The following is an 18,900-nucleotide window of genomic DNA, read 5'->3' as shown; positions in this document are numbered from 1 at the left end:
CAGGAATGGTCTACGCACTGGATTAGCAGCCGAGTGGTCTGTCACCGGGGCCAGCTGGACGTACTGAACCTGGATATCGCTCCCTTGAAGTGGGGATCCATCCACACCAGCAGCTGCAGGATCAGAAGAAGCAACTGCAATCAGCTGGGCACCTTGAAGCACCTGTAGGCCAGGCGGGGGGAGGGAGAGAGAGAGAGAGAGAGACAGAGAGAGAGAGAAAGAGAGAGAATGCATCATCAGTTGGCATCCTTGCAAAGACATAGTCACGAAACATTGGTCATGCCACACAGATCCGTCCACAAAATTTCCCTTTACCCAATTGTCAGTGAAACTACTGAAGTGAACAAGATTGTCTCCAGAAAATACCCAAAAAATCAAAATGTGTTTATTTGATGTAACATTCACCTTGGAAGGGGAAAAAAAAAGGCATTCTATCCCCCTTATGTTGCTTTGTTCTTAAAGCTAGTATTATACCCGTCCACATTAGGGCATTTAACAAAGTAGATTGCTGAATGGGGAATTCTGGGAGTTGAAGTCTTCTCCCCTTAAAGTTCTAAAGTTGAGAAACTCTGCCTTGGATTCCCACAAGCCAGACTAGCAACCGAGTTGGTGGAATTTGGAACGCTACTTTGTGTTAAATCAGCAGAAAAGACATGTAAAATATATTTTCCCCTTCTCATCTGCCACTTATAACTGCACCGGTTCTTAACAAAAACCTCTCACCTAAATCTATTCCCTTCTCAAGTATTTTTAAAACTTGGTCCAACCTCTGAACTAAGCAAATTCTCTTAGACATCTGAGGAAACAATGGCTAATGACCTCCACTGCAGAAAATAACCCAGCTTCACACTTTTCCCCCTGACTATATCTCTGTAGGTAGGTGTTGATTGTATCAGTCCAACTTTTATTTAAATTCCAAAAGGCCAGGAAGATTATTAAAGTAGAAAATAGAGATCCAATTTCCTTTTATGGGTTTTTGTTTTTTTAATGAAAAAGAACATGAACAGACTCTCTTTTGTGTTTAGCCTGGCAAAAGAAGCAAGTGTGATTGTGACAGTTGCACCATCTCTTGTCTAGGGAGAGGAAAGGTGTATTCTATCAACCAGGGATGTCCAACTTTGGCAACTTTAAGGCCTGTGAATTTCAACTCCTGTTGTGCACCATTGAAGGATGGTGGTTAGGGAAAAACTTCGTCTAGGTGTCAGTAAAAATCAATACCGACTTGATCGCACGCAATCCATCAATTGCATTACTCTCGAGGAAGATCTATTTTCCATAGCAACAGTTTTCCCTCTGCATGGCCATCCCTAAAGAATGGATCGTGTGCATCGTCTTTGGAGATTTGCAAATATTTTTTTTAAATTTTATTTTATTTTATCAATTTCATATATACATTCACAATTATATGATCTCATAACTGTTATTAATAATATGTATTTATAACAATTTTTCCCTACTGTTGACAATATACTTGAAGATTGCTTTTTTAACATCCCATAGATCCATCTTATCTTACAACGGTCCTACTTCTTCTTCCCTCCCTCCCTCTTTCCTTCCCTCGTTTCTTCTCTCCTACTCCCCTTCCTTCCCTCCCTCCTTCCCCTTCCCTCCTTCTCTCCTTCCCTCCTTCCTTCCCTCCTTCCTTCCTTCCTTACCTCCTTTCTTTTCTCCTTCTCTCCTTCCTTTCCCCCTTCCTTTCCTCCTTCCTTCCCCCTTCCTTCTCTCCTACATTCCCTCCTTCCTTCCCTCCTTTCTTCTCTCCTTCTCTCCTTCCTTCCCTCCTTCCTAAATATTTTGTTGAAACACAACATCCCAGAGCTGTTTGTAAGCACAACAGAACAAGAGAAAAATGCCAAGAATTGCTTGTAGATGTCACCCAGTCCCTTCCCTCCACAAAATGAATTTGCTCCCCGGCTGAAAATGTTTACAGTTTTTTTTTTCTTTTAAATGGTCCAAGAGTTAGGGAGCATGAAAAGCAAACCCATCGTAGAGAAAAATAGATGGATGGATTAAGGGATCCAAATGAGGTTAGAGGAGGAAGGATTCAGGTCTTCAAATTAAATTTAGTCCAATCTGGGTCTCGGCCGCATTGTCCTCCGAGCTTTCGGATTCATGCTGGAGGGAGCATCTTTCTATGCTCCGGGCTCTTCTGTGTATGACAGTGGTTCCCAAACTTGGCAACTTTAAGACTTGTGGACTTCAACTCCCAGAGCTGGCTGGAGAATTCTGGGAGTTGAAGTCCACAAGTCTTAAAGTTGCCAAGTTTGGGAACCACTGGTGTATGGTGTTGATAGGATGGCTGTTGTGTGATGCTTTTTAGATGTAGATCCAGACATTAACTTAATAGCCCGTCAGCAGCACCGCAGTCTAAAAAGCGACACACACACACACACCGCAGACTGGATCCTGAAACATTATCCTGGGACGTGTGTATTTGCCTTCATTCGTAAAATAAATCTCATTTATTTAATAGCTTCCATTCAAAACGACCGTCTCGCCTGGAGAGTTATTATCAGACGAGATAAACACATTGGTAAACAATAGAGTTCTTTCCCCTCCAACTTGTTCTTTTAAAAGAATCTGGAAAAGAAGCCAACGGAGAACGATTGTGTATTATTTTTAAACGTTCTTAGTCAAAGCACATCACAACTCAGTACAGTTTGCTTTCTCTCCAGCTGGCTTTTTTTTAATCAACCAACAAACGGGATCCAAAAGCATCACTTGACCAGCCAGACAACACCAGTCATCTCTGGGTTCTGCAAAGAAGTTTATCCCAATAACCCATTTGTTTTGCTCTTCATCCTAAAGGCCAAGGGTCTCCAAAAAAGGGGGGGGGGCAACTTTGAGGCTTTTGGACTTCAACTCCCAGAATTCCTCAGCCAACGTATTTTCTACCACCCATAAAACCTTGCCACGGGCCTGAATTTTTAAGCTTCTACAGGCGGGTCCTGGATTGGCTGGCAGGTCATCTCGGAGGAGTGACATTTGCAGAGTAAATAAGGGAGCTTATAGAGCCGAGGTGGTGCAGTGGTTAGGGTGCAGTACTGCAGGCCACTTCAGCTGACTGTTATCTGCAGTTCGGCGGTTCAAATCTCACCGGCTCAGGGTTGACTCAGCCTTCCATCCTTCCGAGGTGGGTAAAATGAGGACCCGGATTGTTGTTGGGGGCAATATGCTGACTCTGTAAACCGCTTAGAGAGGCCTGAAAGCCCTATGAAGCGGAATATAAGTCTAACTGCCATTGCTATTGCTAGCTCAGGCGTTGCAAGGGTGGAATGGCAGCTACTGGATTTGCTATCAATTTTTCCATTTTCCAGCTGATCATTATTCCTACCATTTTGCACGTTGAGGGGGAGGGGAAAAAAAGACAATGAGTGAAAGACATCTACAATCCACTCCTTCCCTCCCCCTCTCCCCTTTTTTTCCCTTTCATTTACAGAGAAAAATGCAATTCTCAGCCCTTTCTCCAGCTTTCCTCCATTCGGGAGGCCAATTTTGAGCCTCCGCAGTAGAGCAATTTCTGGCATGCCCACCTGAATGATTTAACTGGGATTAATTTTAGTGCTTTTAATGTTTTTTTATACTACTGTAAGCCTCCCAAAAGTCCCTAGAGAGAGTGAGATGTGTGGTGTATACATTTAAACAAACACACAAACGTTTATCCCAGGCAGCTGAGAGGTGAATTCCACGCTCTTCCCTTTTCCTGCAAAAGGAAAAAATGCAAAAATGTCCTGTTAAGAGCCACAGCAAAGGTGCTCCATTCATGCACCTTTGCACACGCTGCTCGTCGTGGGAAGGTAACACACCTGCTTCATGAACTTTGCATCGCGCACAAGGGTTGTTAGTGATACTTATTCTGCTCTCATTCGGCCGTCAAGGTTCACCCTGTTTTAACAACTTGCATCGGCAACTTGAGCCGAGGTGGCGCAGTGGTTAGGGTGCAGTACTGCAGGCTACTTCAGCTGACTGTTATCTGCAGTTCAGCGGTTCAAATCTCACCGGCTCAAGGTTGACTCAGCCTTCCATCCTTCCGAGGTGGGTGAAATGAGGACCCGGATTGTTGTTGGGGGCGATATGCTGACTCTCTAAACCGCTTAGAGAGGGCTGAAAGCCCTATGAAGCGGTATATAAGTCTAACTGCTATTGCTATTGCTAACTTCTATCTCCCAATTAGCACTTCATTATTATAGCAGGGGCGGGGGGAACTATTAAAAGATTTTTTCCCCCTTTCTTGTGCCCATCCTTTTTTCTGCCCCTCCTAAGGCGTAGAGTTTCCAAGCTCAGTAAATTCTCAGGTCGCATTCTTCCTTCATTACCATTTATTGCTCATGGTTGATTTTCCGGAATTCGCCGTCTCTATGGCTTACGCTTGACGTTAAATATTTTCCATTCCGGAAAGTCTTTTCAAAAAGCAAAATCATCTTCCCTTGAAGTAGAGAGATTCTTCCAAGGATACCGTGAAATAGGCTTTGATTTACTGCCATTCGGGGCATTGGTGTGTTTAAGTAATTAGGGCTGGGCAAATCCTAGGAGGCAGAACGTTAATTTCAAACTGACTCTGCGCCCAGAAGGGCTGTTGACCAATCGGTCGCTGGGAAAATACGCTGTCCTCTCACACTCAGAGGATGAATGCAGAGCATTCGAAGGAAGAAGCTGTTATAAAAGAAACAGGGAAATACTGTGAATTGCCAATTTGATTAGGGGACCTAAAAAAATTGATCCTCGCTGCTCGAATGGGAAACGTTCTTCAACAACAAAAAAAACCAGCTCTCGTTGTTAGTAAGATTCAAGTGCTGGATCCACGAAACACCCACATTTTGAGTTAAATGACCGCAACCCAATTTCTTTCTCTTCCCTCCTCAAAAAGGGCTACCCTGAAATAACCGGAAGTGTCCAAATCCAGCGGTTGGGTGGGAAACATCTGTGACACGATGAAGCCAAAGGACTGAAGGATGACATCATATTCCAAGGTCAAGGAAAGGCAATTCTCCTTGTATATATATATTTATATGCGAATGCCTCCTAAACCAATAAGAGCAAGTAACGGGCCAGGGCTTCATGCTGTCTCGCTAATCGGCCCCTGGAGAGGAATTCTTGATTAAATTAACTCCATCGGAGTGCGAGGAACGTGAACGCCTGCCAAAAGTGCTGTGCAAAGTTCGGGAGGGAGCGTCTCACCAGCAGAAACCTATTACACACATCTGATGGGAAGAGAGGAGAGAGAGGCAGCTCGGAGCCAGGTCTCTGTGGCTTGGGGCCAGGAGTTACTAGGGCAGACCCAGGTCAGATCCTCTCCTCAACGAAGGAACAAGAAAATGCAAGGCAGAGCTGTACCACCACAGGGTTAAAGCCCGGCTGCGACCCAGCAGAAGGTAGAGGACAAGGATCCCAAATTAAGTTTCAGGAAATCTGTGGATTGTCTCCCTGCCACTCAATGGACTTTTTGGCAAATTTAGTTTTCTCTAGATAGCTGTAGCACGGTTAAAGAGTTGATTGCATAGCATAGTTCCAAAGTAATTTCAGGAAAAGGACTTCAAGTGACTGGTCTATTTAAATGTCTGTCTGTCTGTCTGTCTGTCTGTCTGTCTGTCTGTCTGTCTGCCTGCCTGCCTGCCTGCCTGCCTGCCTGCCTGCCTGCCTATCTATCTATCTATCTATCTATCTATCTATCTATCTATCTATCTATCTATCTATCTATCTATCTATCTATCTATCTTCTATCTATCTCCCTCTCTCTATCATCTATCTATCTATCTATCTATCTATCTATCTATCTATCTATCTATCTATCTATCTATCTATCTATCATCTATTCTATATCTATCTATCTATCTATCTATCTATCTATATCTATCTATCTATCTATCTATCTTCTATCTATCTCCCTCTCTCTATCATCTATCTATCTATCTATCATCTATCATCTATCATATATCTATCTATCTATCTACCTACCTATCTATCTATCTTCTATCTATCTCCCTCTATCTATCTATCTATCTATCTATCTATCTATCTATCTATCTATCTATCTATCATTTCTCTATCTCTCTATCTCTCTATCTATCTATCTATCATATATTCTATCTATCTATCTATCTATCTATCTATCTATCTATCTATCTATCTATCATCTATTCTATCTATCTATCTACCTATCTATCTACCTATCTATCTATCTATCATCTATTCTTTCTATCTATCTATCTATCTATCTATCTATCTATCTATCTATCTATCTATCTATCTATCTATCATCTATTCTATCTATCTATCTATCTACCTATCTATCTACCTATCTATCTATCATCTATTCTTTCTATCTATTCTATCTATCTATCTATCTATCTATCTATCTATCTATCTATCTATCTATCTATCTATCTATCTATCTATCTATCTATCTACCTACCTACCTACCTACCTACCTACCTACCTACCTACCTATCATCTATTCTATCTATCTATCTATCTATCTATCTATCTATCTATCTATCTATCTATCTATCTATCTATCTATCTATCTATCTATCTATCTATCTATCTATTTTAGGAGTACCCAGGTCCTAGTTAGTATTAAGAGAGAAAACCATCTCCCTCTGCTTCTCTTTCCTATGTTTCTTGATATACTTGTGTCATGTCACTTCTTGCTCTCCAAAGTCAAGGGAGAAATGTGCTTCAGCACATTTGGTGGCGCAGTGGTTAAATGCAGCACTGCAGGCTACTGCTAGATCAGCAGTTCAGCGGTTCAAATCCCACCGGCTCAGGGTTGACTCAGCCTTCCATCCTTCCGAGGTGGGTAAAATGAGGACCCAGATTGTTGGGGGCAATATGCTGACTCTCTGTAAACCGCTTAGAGAGGGCTGAAAGCCCTATGAAGCGGTATATAAGTCTACTGCTATTCAGCTAGTTCCACATTTCTTCCTTTTTTGCTTTGGAAGACATCCAAATTGTGTTTATTTTTTCCTGCTGGGCCTTCCATAAAGAAATGAAAGCATCTGTCATTCGCTGAATCTACTTAGAATCCAGTTAAATTTTTACAACCCAGAGTTGTGTCGATCTTCAAAGGGCCACTAGAATCGCTTGGGTATAATGTCCTATTTTGTATTCCCTGAGTTTATATTCAAAACATCCCTTCTTTGCCAAATCCCATCACTTTTGGGGGAGGCGGGGGACAGAAACAAATAGTAAAACTAAATAAACTTTACAAATGTTTTAATTTATGATATAACTCACAGCAAGAGTTTTTCCAAAAAGGAACTGCAAGCAAAACGTGACTTTTGTTTCCAAGGTAACAAAACATTGTTGTAACCCCAAGCTGCAAAACTTGGAAATGAGTAGAACTATGAATGGAGAAAAGGACTGATACCGTTGCAGATCTTGCACTAAAACAACAATAACAACAGATTAGGGGACGGGCCTCATACCCTTTCATGATCAAGATAGACGGGATCGCATTGGCCCCTGCGCTTCATCGTCATCCTTCCAGTTGAGATCTTAAGAAACAAGCCAGCTTCACTGACCAGACCACAATGTAGAGACAAAGGGCTATCATATCTACAAGACAGATTTGGCTAAAAAAACCGAGCAGTTACAAAAACCACGAACCCAGCAAGTTATGGCTTCCTAAACACACCCATGTTTCTTAAATTAAGGCACTGTTTGTTTCTAATTACCAAACATTTTAAAGCTATCTCTCTCTCCACACATACCCCCCTTGCAATAATGAAAATGGAGCGGAGCAGGATTTATTAAACCAAATCTGTGCTTCTACATTTAGACTTTCCTTCTCAGAAGGTTCTGACCGTCCTTTTAATCAGGCAGAACGAAAACAGAACCACCTAAGAGACTTTAACATTCCAGGCTCAGGATTTTACAGGGATGGTGACTATAAGCCCGAAATGAAGAGTTCTTTTGCTGCTTGGGATAAAGGACAGCTTGAGACAAAATGCGGATGTGCGCTTTCACTGTCAACGCAGGCCAGGGCTTTCTAAGTTTCGAGTTTTTGCCAGTTCTCAAAGAAATGACCAAGAGTGGATCCATAGCCACCTCCACTAGTTCCTCCAGCGCCCGAAAATGTAATTGATATGGTGTTAGAGACTTTAATTCTTTTCATTAGTTCTCTTCTACTCTTTCACCTGGCTGTCCTCATTTCAGCTCCCTCCTTCTCCAAAGGGCTTAATGATGAATAGAAAAGAATAGAATAACAGAGATGGAAGGGACCTTGGAGGTCTTCTAGTCCAATCCCCTGCTTAGGTCGGAAACCCTACAGCACTTCAGACAAATGGTTCTCCAATCTCTTCTTGGAAAACTCCACTGATGGAGCACCCACAACTTCTGGAGGTTCCACTGATTAATTCTTCTAACTGTCAGGAAATTTCTCCTTAGTTCTAAGTTGCTTCTCTCCTTGATTAGTTTACACCCATTGCTTCTTGTCCTGCCCTCAGGTGCCTTGGAGAATAGCTTGACTCCCTCTTCTTTGGGGCAACCCCTGAGATATTAGAATACCATCCTCATGTCTCCCCTAGTTCTTCTTTTCATTAAACTAGACATACCCAATTCCAGCAACCGTTCTTTATATGTTTCAGCCTCCAGTTCCCCTCATCCTCTTTGTTGCTCTTCTCTGCACTCTTTCTAGAGTCTCAGCATCTTTTTTACATCACGGTGACCAAAACTGAATGCAAATATTCCGAGAGTGGCCTTACCAAGGCCTTATAAAGTGGCATTAGCACGTCACGTAATCTTGGTCAAGCCTCCATTTCCCTCTCAGAGAAGACCGTCTTTGTGGAAAACCTGCCATTCCAGTCTTTCTCTGCAGCTGCAGGAGACCCACCAGGGCCGAGGGCTCCTCTGCACCATCCCAAGGACACTCATGGTGTGCAGCTCCACCTCATTTTACTATAGGCGTTTTGCAGTGATCAAATGACAATCTCGGTCAGCTATTCCTGCCCTGTGGCTGACCTTCAGATGTCTCCTCTCTACAGCAATATATTTTGCTACCAAGCTGCAGAAACGGGGCAGCCAAAGTCCACTTTCCTCTGCACATCCATACAGCGTCCTGCACAAGTGTTAACTTTCTCTACCAGCAGATGAACTTGCTTTAAAAAAAAAAAAATGGTTTCTTGAATGCTGCCCAGTTTCTTTATGGGAAGCAAAAAGCGACTGTGTGTAAATCTCAATTTATATTAAGTTTGGGACCTAAAACATTTCATTTTGAGTACACATCTGGTGTCCCCAGTAGACTGCCAGTTCTATAACTCCGCTGAATACCCTACTGGGAAATCTGTAGAGCTATAACCCCAAATCGTGTCTGTTTAGATTTGAGCAATGCTTCCCAGCGCTTAGCTTCACAAACTAGGTTTATCTTTTCCCACGAAGGCTGTATCAATGAAAATAAACCTGGGCCACATAAAAATCAGAAATGGAATCTAGGAAACGTCTTAGCGAAAGACAGCCCAAAAAGAAAGTCTTAGTCCCAAGGGTGCTTTTTCAAAAAGCAACTGGACTTTTTCCCCCCGTTTTTCCTCAAAGATGTTTCGCTTCTCATCCAAGACTGAATCGGTAGATTTGACGAACCGCTTCTACCAAATAGGTGTGAACTGGTAGGAACCCACTTCTGGGCCACTCCTTCCAGGCTGAATGGTGGGAACTGAAGAAGCTTCTTGGATGAGAAGCGAAAGGTTTTCAAAGAAAAACAAAGTCCAGTTTGCCTTTTGAAAAGACAACCATGACCTGGAGGACTGAGAAATCCCCTAGACACCGTCCTGGGAAAATTAGATTTAGAAAATGAAAGAGGAGAATAAATGCAAAAACAAAAGAAAGCCTTTCCAAACTGAAACTGAGAATTGCTAAGGAGATCATTAACTGGAAAAATAAGTCATCTTCTGCTGGCCTCAGCTTCCCGTACGTGTCAGAAAATATTATGTTCTTTAAAGCAATTACAGCTCAATGAAAATTAAATTGCTGTTCATTCACGGTTATGAAGTTTAAGGATAGACTTCTTTAAAAAGGGGGGGAAAAGCGGATGTTAAGAATGAAGACACATTTACATGTCCCGGAATAAGGTTGCAGGATCCAATCTGGGTCGGTGACCAAGACCAGAATTTTAGTCTTCCGAGCTTTCGGACTCGTGCTGGAGCCCATCCTCAGGGAACGCGGGAGGGGGGGCTCCTTATGTTCTTCATGCTCTTCCTTAGAAAAGATGCTGCTTCCAAAGGGTTCTGCTTTTCAGGAGCAGACATGTTCGCTTCTGCTGGCTCGCTTGGTACGTCAAGGGCTGCCTGCATGAAAGGCCTGGTTTCTGGTGACTGCCGTCTTCGACATCTGGAAGGCGTAATCATGTTCCACCTCATGGACTGGCAGGAACAAGCACAACACTTCATAAAAGGGCCTCCAAGTGATATATGTGCTACTAATTTTGAGTATATGGCTCCTGAGGAAATTCACCATGCATGAAACTCTCCTTTGTAGTTCATGGTTTTATGACTAAGGCCTCTCGCAAGTTTACGAATATTTGACACGTGGGACCTTCTGGGCGACTGTGATTATTTTAACACTGCATTTCATCTGCTTCCCTTCCAGCATCTGCTTCCCACGTGCAGCATGGATTCAGGGATGGCCCCTGATGGCTTTTCCCTATTCGCTCCACCAGTTATCGCAAGGTCTTCTGTCCACGTAACTTGAAGAAAAACGCCCTAGATGCGGTCTGCCCAGGTCAGTGAAGATTCCCAGTCATCCAGGTAGAGTGGTCTGGAAGTGGAGTCATGGACTTCTTTTCTTGTTGGGTTGAAACATTTCGCTGCTTATCCAAAGAGCTTCTTCAAGCCGAGTAAGTTGGTTAGGAGGACCCCCCCATATGATGGTGTTCTCCATTCAGTCGTGTCTGACTCTTGGTGGTTCTGGTGGCCGTCTCTCTCCACATCTTCCAATCTTTAATTGCATCTTTGAGTTGTTCTATGCTCTGAGAGACCGCCTGCTGCCAATTACCTCCAACAGACCGATTAGATCCCACAGATTAGGCCTCCTCCGAATTCCATCCACTGGCCAATGCCGATTGGCTACCACCCGGAGGAGGGCCTTCTCTGTGGCTGCTCTGGCCCTCTGGAACGAACTCCCCGTGGAGATTCGGACCCTCACCACCCTCCAGGCCTTCCGCAAAGCCCTCAAAACCTGGCTGTTCCGACAGGCCTGGGGCTGACGAGTTCCTGTCCCCGCTCGAATAGTGTGGCTGTTGATTGTTTTTAAATTGTGGTGTTGTTTGTCCGTTGTCTTTTTTTTTCCTGTTTGTATCCCCCCCCCCCCTTACTTGGTTTGTGAGCCGCCCTGAGTCCCTCTGGGAATAGGGCGGCATAGAAATACAATAAAATCATAAATCATAAATCATGATTGGTGTCAACTTTAATGGTGTCCAGCCACCTGGTTTCCTTTTACCGCTAACTCTTCCCAACACCATTGCTTTCTCCAGTGAATTTCCCAGCATGACATGGCCAAAATAAATGAGATCCCCATATATGCCTGCCTAAATGTCCAGAGAATAACATAAAACAGAGAGAAAGCAGGGCAGGGCAGAAGGTGGGAGGATGGCTTTGGTCAATCGGTTGGCTAAATACAGCCAAAGGGTTTGAGACAGGAATGAAAGGCCTTCACTACTTGAATATTTAATCCTTTCCAAACGTTGAATGATTCTTTTTAATGTACAACATGGAAGATTTACAGTACATGCAGTGCGAACTATCTGACTTTTCAAACATCTTTGGTAGAAGCAACACTGCTTAAGTCCCGGGTATGATATAGTAGGGATAATGTAGAATTAAAGTGCCTATTTTCTTCCATTAAGAACTAGAGCAGTGTTTCTCAACCTTGGCAACTTGAAGATGTCTGGACTTCAATTCCCAGAATTCCCCAGCCGGCGAATGCTGGCTGGGGAATTCTGGGAATTGAAGTCCAGACATCTTCAAGTTGCCAAGGTTGAGAAACACTGAACTAGAGGATGGGTTACCATTCCTGCACAGAATGGTACGTGGGCCTTGCCATGGAAAAACCTAGCTGTAGCAAATGCCTACAAGGGGCACATTACAGAATGAACCTTTGAGGACCTCTGATATTTCTGCCCCGAGTTCCAAATTTGCCCAAGTGTTAATTCCCACTCGTACGCACACTTTCTCTCTTTCTGTGCAGATAATTGTGCTTTGCTCCTAGTGACATTTACTGTGTTCTCACAAGGGCCCGCTCCACGCTCATGAAATGCTTTCTCTACACACAAAGAATGCCTTTGATAGCAGAGCCAAGTTGCACGGATTTGAAATGCTTTTCAAGTTAAGGTTTCAACATGGAAAAATAGGGCCCTCGCCCTTGACGTTCAAGAATGACTAGTTGATCAAAACGTGCATAAAATGTTATGGAAAACAATGCAGACGGGATGCAGTGGAGGATGACAAAAGCAGACACAATTGGTTGGGGGGGGGGGAAGGAGGCATTCCAGATGCGTTTCTCTGCATTTTGCGCAGCAGTTTTATTCCGAGATCTGGAATTAGGAATGCGAATATACTGCAAATATATCATCATGTTTATGAACACAATTTGGGATTGTTTGAAATTTTTTTTAAGCCGTTGTCCTGAACGGCTTAAATTCTCCTAAAATTAGTTCAGGTTAGCCAACAGAAGAGTCGTAGATATCTCCACTGAAATGAGATGAGATAAAAATGCAAAAAGATGTTTCTCCCAAGTAAACTCAAAATTGTTTCTCCGCAATGTACAAATATGTACAAGGTTGGAAATAGAATCACGAGAGAACAAAATCTTGATTTTGATGCGATCGTAGATAGCTTTTCACATTCAGATTATCCTCCTGCTGAGAAACAAGAGCCATCTGAGGCATGAACGAAGCCAAAGTCATCCAGCCTTCTAGTTCTCTCTACATATAGGGACGATAATGGGAAACATGTGTACATCCACGATTCTTTTTTTCTTTTTAATTTACAGGATTTCCCCCCTCATTTTCCAAAACAATTACCATGACAACAAATCTCACTGAAAAGAGTAGGAAGAGGCAGTGGGCTGCTACTGGAGCCTCGAAGAGCCGCCGGCTGATAATGGACATGATTATTTCTAGCACAATCGGTTCAATCAACTTCCTAGTAGACAGATGTGTCTGTAATCCACATCTGCAAGCACAAAAGACACCGTTGGGAGTAGAGGAGATTTACACGGACTTCACATCCCAATGCACATGCCTTCACAAGCCATCCCAAGCCATCCCAAGCTTTGGTTGAAGCCAAAAGAAGTCCTGTAGAAATGGATACTGCACTGATATGGATGTGATTTAGAAGGATAGATAAAGCTTTTAAAAAGCTGAGGTCTTTTAACTCTCATATTTATGTACTGTGTTTTCTTTACTTCATTATTATAGAATTTGTGCCACTTCAGATAAAATAAAACCAGAGTAGCTGAAAGGTTCAGCTGTAAGGATCGCACATACATTTGGTAGTTTATTGCTCGTTATTATGCACTTTATCCCACCCTGCCATCAATTGCTTCCTAATGGACAGAAATAAATTAAATCCGTAATATTATATCTATACTTCATGTTAGGTTTGGGTTGTCATTGAGATTCCCAAAGGAACTTTCATTAGCTCTGGGTCTAGAAGCATAATTACACAGACCATGGTTTATAGGAAAACAATGGTGGCTATTAATAATCCTCTAAATTCATCCTGTGATCAAGGTTTCCAGATCTTATGCCAGATATTATACTTAGCTTATTCTCTCTCTCTCTCTCTCTCTCTCTCTCTCTCTCTCTCTCTCTCTCTCTCTACCTCCCTCCCTCTTCTTTCCTCTCTTCTCTCTCTCATCCATCCACATAATTTCTTTCTGTAAAGTTTAGGGCAGAGTGCAACTCACTATTTGAGTTGTTATGTTGTTATGTTGTTAATGCCCCCATTTTATGTTACCCTAGTGTATAATCTTTGTAATGCAACTCACTTCATTGGAAAAAAAAAATAATCTGGTTTTTAAGATTCATTGTGGAGATAGATAGATAGATAGATAGATAGATAGATAGATAGATAGATAGATAGATAGATAGATAGATGATAGATAGATGATAGATAGATGATAGATAGATAGATAGATAGATAGATAGATAGATAGATAGATAGATAGATAGATAGATAGATAGATATAGAGATAGATAAGAGATATGGCTAGATAGATAGGATAGATAGATAGATAGATAGATAGATAGATAGATAGATAGATAGATAGATAGATAGATAGATAGATAGATAGATAGATGAATGGAGAGATATGGATAGATAGATAGATAGATAGATAGATAGATAGATAGATAGATAGATAGATAGATAGATAGATATAGATAGATGATAGAGATAGACAGACAGACAGACAGACACAGTGAATCTTAAAAACCAAACACACACAGACACACACACATTCATATCTGTATGCACGTAAGAATGAAGATAATTAGTAATGGAGTACAAAATATAGATTATTCTATTTTAGATGGATGATTAAAGAGACTGGGCTGGATTTTAATTCGGTGTTGTTCAGCTGAAATCATGTTAAATTGTTTTTTCTCAGAATTACTGAACCGGACAACAGTAAATACTTAAATGGTTCTTTTAAGTTGAATTGCTGGGAAACTTACATTGTGGCATATTTTAATGACCTTGGTTCTTTGTTGCTAGAAAGCGCTTTCGCTTTGAAAGGCCATATAGAAATGCTGAAATAAAGAATGGGATTTCATTTCAGTTGAGCCCGGTGGAGCAATTTCCCATAGGTGATGAGGGAATTTAGTGCAGTGTTTCTCAACTTTGGCAACTTGAAGATGTCCGGACTTCAACTCCCAGAATTCCCCAGCCAGCATTCGCTGGCTTAGTGTCTCTGCTGTTAATAAGCCCGCTGGCAGCTGTTGCAACAGTGTGTGTTTGTTTGTTTGTTCTGGCGTGCCTGTTTTTATCTCACTTAATATAATTGATTGCATTTAGGATTCTGTAGGGAAAAATTAAACATTTTTCTTTGGATCCTGAGACTGCTAATTCTGCCAAAGGGAGGAAGGGAGGAAGGAAGGAAGGAGGAGATATTCTTTTGAAAGGAATTCCTCGTTTTCTAGAAAGAAGGAAATGAAACAAAGGCTTGAAAAGGAAATTAACTTTTAAGAGAAACCGAGAAAAGTGCATTTAAGATTTTGGAGAAAATAGATAGCTGCGGTAAAAGAACCTGCAACTTCTTTCAAATGGGCTCCAATCAAAGCTTCCAAATATGATGGGTGTGTCCAGATAGGAAGTTCCGTTCAGAACTGATCTATAGGCTCCACTCCACGTTAAAAAAAAGTGTTTGGAAATGGGAAAGAAAGATTTTTCTCACCCTCAGGGAGCAAACTTTTCTTTATAAAATAAGTGATGTAATGTGTAATCCCTACGACTGTATTTTCCTTCCTTCCTTCCTTCCTTCCTTCCTTCCTTCCTTCCCTCCCTCCCTCCCTCTTGTAAAAATATCCTTAATGGCCTAAGTCTATCAAGATTCTCAATCTTCCAGGTCAGGGTTCTCCCAAAGGTGCTTTTTTCCAAAGACAACTGGACTTTCTTTCTTTTTTCCTTGAAAACGTTTCACTTCTCATCCAAGACGTTTCTGATTGAAGCTCCTTGGATGAGGAGTGAAATGTCTTCGAGGGAAAAAAAAACAAGAAAGTCCAGTTTCCTTTGGAAAAAGCACCTCTGGGACTTAATGCCCCATATAAACTTCATTTTCCAGATTCCCTTCCATTTCTTTACCTCTTCCAAGCTGTCACGTCCAAGCGAGGTGGGAAAAGGTACCGAAGGCAGAAAGAACAGAAAGAGGGAAGGAGGGAAGGAGGGAGGGTTCTGTCTGGAATCCGAAAGGGATATTATTTCCATTACCGAGTGGCTGAATTTTATTTTCAACATTCTTTCACACGCACGCCTTCCTCTTGGTGAGCAAAATGGAACGGAGTACAATCAAAGGCATTGGAAACGCCTCTTGAGCAAGATCCTTCTCCAGCACAATAGCCTTCCATTTCCATGGGCCCAACTTCCATTTTTATTTTTATTTTTATGGGCTCTCTCTTCCAAGACACGCAGGCCTCCCCTTCCTCCCGATCCGCACGAGAGGTCCAAGGTGCCTTTCTACTTCTCTCCGATTTGGCCTCACTCACGCTTGCCCTGCGGACTCGGTCCATCCCTCTGCATTTTTCTCACACATTTTTCCCCCCGATACGCCCGCAGGCCTGCCAGAGAGGAAACCATTATGGCTGAAAGGGAGCCGCTGCCGAGGGATCAGACAAACTCTTGGCAGGGTGTGAGAAATAACAGGAACTTGCTGTGACTGGAGGGTTAGCCTTACACTCTACCGGGCTTCATCATCTCCCATCAGATCCTGAGAATATAAGGGTAACTCCAAGAAAGCCGAGGGAAGCAGACATCAGATTGGAAAGGTTTTCTCCCTCTTCGCCTCTATAGAGGAATATTTCCACAGCCTTTTTGCTGGGCGTGTCTGACACTATAGAGCAGTGTTTCTCAACCGTGGCAACTTGAAGATGTCTGGACTTCAAGTCCCAGAATTCCCCAGCCAGCGAATGCTGGCTGGGGAATTCTGGGACTTGAAGTCCAGACATCTTCAAGTTGCCAAGGTTGAGAAACACTGCTATAGAGCCTCTCTCACCCCCACTCCCCCCTTTCAAACGTGCTCTGATCCTTGGACAATCCACTGCTTCTCCAGAGAGCACCATGTGCCGGAATATTGGAGTAGGGAAGTCAGGGGCCACATCGCTGTCTTCTCGGCCAGGAGTGGGAATCATTTTTTATACTGAATTAACAAGAGCAGGGTTTTCGAGGGCCTGAGTCGTGCCCACATGGGTGGTAAAATTCCTGCCTGTGTGGCTGGGATCCCCTGCCAAGGTGGCACCATTTGAAGTGGCCTGTTTCTCTTTTCTGCTGCACTGGTGTGGAAATAGGTCCCCGCCACCCACTTGGCTGCCAAATCCCACCAGCTGCTGGAATCCCGGTCTCATAGGATTGGCAGCCACCCTACAGAAACACCCGGGAAGCAAAATGGCACCTCAGAGGACAGAACGAAGAAGCTTGGTTAACTGGAAAGAAGCACTTCAACCACCAAACGACATCCAAGAAAGGAAGCCCACAGACTGGAAGAAGCGGCCCCAACTAGCAGATGTGGGTCCAGGGTGAGCTGCTTGTCATTCCTGGCTTTCCATGCTCCCTCTGGATCAGCCCTGCTCCTGCTCGTAGGGGCTGAGTCTAGATTTCCCGAAGGCAATAAATGGATATCGAAATATAGTATTTCAGCCACGCTGTATTAAATCCTTATCTAAAGGGCCAGATAAGGATTCAGAGAAGAACGTCAAGGATAGCTTAAATGTGTGTGCTCATGCAAGAAATAGCAATAGCAATAGCAGTAGACTTATATACCGCTTCATAGGCCTTTCAGGCCTCTCTAAGCGGTTTACAGAGAGTCAGCATATTGCCCCCAACAATCCGGGTCCTCATTTTACCCACCTCGGAAGGATGGAAGGCTGAGTCAACCCTGAGCCGGTGAGATGCTGATCTAGCAGTAGCCTGCAGTGCTGCATTTAACCACTGCGCCACCTTGGCTGAAGAAAGCACACCGAGAACTCTGCTCACACTCAGTGAAGTTGACAAACCCAACTTGAAGAAACCTTTTGTGTTATTTAAGCAGCAAGGGCTTCATAACACAACTGACAAGGCATGGTCCACACACTCTGAGAAGCTCGAAGAAAAAGCTGGGCAGGATGGAGACACGTCCGCATAATCCTGGATGAGAAACTCACAGACAAGAGTATCTCTGCTTTTAAAAAAAAATTAAAAACCATCACAGTCAACCTTTGTCTTGATGAGAAGAAGAGAAACGGAATACATCATATAAATACAACGCAGCGGGCAGGACACGAAACGTGAAGAATAACAGCATTAATTTTTTTATGATGTACCAACCCGGAGTTCTGCTCAGGTCAGCCTTTTAAAGAAATGAATCATCCTCTCCATCCTCTGTTTCGTTGTCCTTTAGGGCTACATAAAAACGAGGGCCAAAAGTATAAGACAGAACTCAACAGGCCTCTTTGGGCCAAGGTTGTCCCCGGGGCCAAACTTCAGTTCAGGCTCATCTTTAACAGGATTTTGCTGGGATGTTCCTTGAAGCTGATCTATCCCCAAACCCTTCAATTTACCTTTTCCCATCTGCAATTGATATTTCCCATTTTTTTTTCTGAGTAGGGTTTTTTTTTTCCATGCAGGACTGATAAATGCCAAACCCCCTATTTTGTTGTGCCTCCAACAAATAATAATTTTATAAGGCACAACTGAGCAGGGTTTTTATGGAGCTGTTGACCTAACAAAGATCAAAAACATTTTTCCTTCCAAGGGAGCCGAGAGAGGAAAAATAGCTACAAGGGGGGGGGGGAGGATCTTTTGATTATGCAAATCATATAACACCTTTGTTCTTATTTGATCTAATGTGTGTATTATATTTCCAGTCTACACTTCCAACGAAGGTGTTAGCCTTGTTGTAAACACTACAAAGGAACAAGGTTATGAATGCCAAGTTTATTGCTTCAAATGGCATGAAAAAATAGGTTTCTCCTGTAAGGAAGAATCTTGGGTTTCCCCAGTCACCCTTTTTTTCTTGGTTTGGAGGATTCTCTCTTTGATTTATTGCCCAAAGGAAGGAGGAGACAAAGGATTCTGGGCAGATCTCCATGTATCAGATGGAGATCTTCACCATCAAGAACAGCCATCGTATTTTCCTAAGCTTGAGAGAGATGAACTCCAAATGGCAAACGTTTGTGGGACCTGGTAAGATTATCAACCTTCTTTCTAGGTTTTACTA

At 42.7% G+C, this 18,900-nt stretch overlaps 1 protein-coding gene across 3 annotated transcripts in view; it reads right to left on the bottom strand.

The window, feature by feature from the left end:
- Positions 1-18,900, bottom strand: part of BANP (BTG3 associated nuclear protein) — a 105,918-nt gene that overhangs the window by 4,179 nt on the left and 82,839 nt on the right. For all 3 annotated transcript variants that reach the window (XM_032230793.1, XM_032230794.1, XM_032230795.1), the window contains one exon: positions 19-162. In XM_032230793.1, coding sequence (XP_032086684.1) covers positions 19-162 — 144 coding nt within the window. The remainder of the gene's footprint in view (positions 1-18; positions 163-18,900) is intronic.

Source organism: Thamnophis elegans, chromosome 14 (assembly GCF_009769535.1).
Source record: "Thamnophis elegans isolate rThaEle1 chromosome 14, rThaEle1.pri, whole genome shotgun sequence".
In the NCBI taxonomy this organism is placed as follows: domain Eukaryota; kingdom Metazoa; phylum Chordata; class Lepidosauria; order Squamata; family Colubridae; genus Thamnophis; species Thamnophis elegans.
Note: the sequence above shows the minus strand (reverse complement) of the source record. Positions and strands in the feature narration are given on the sequence as shown.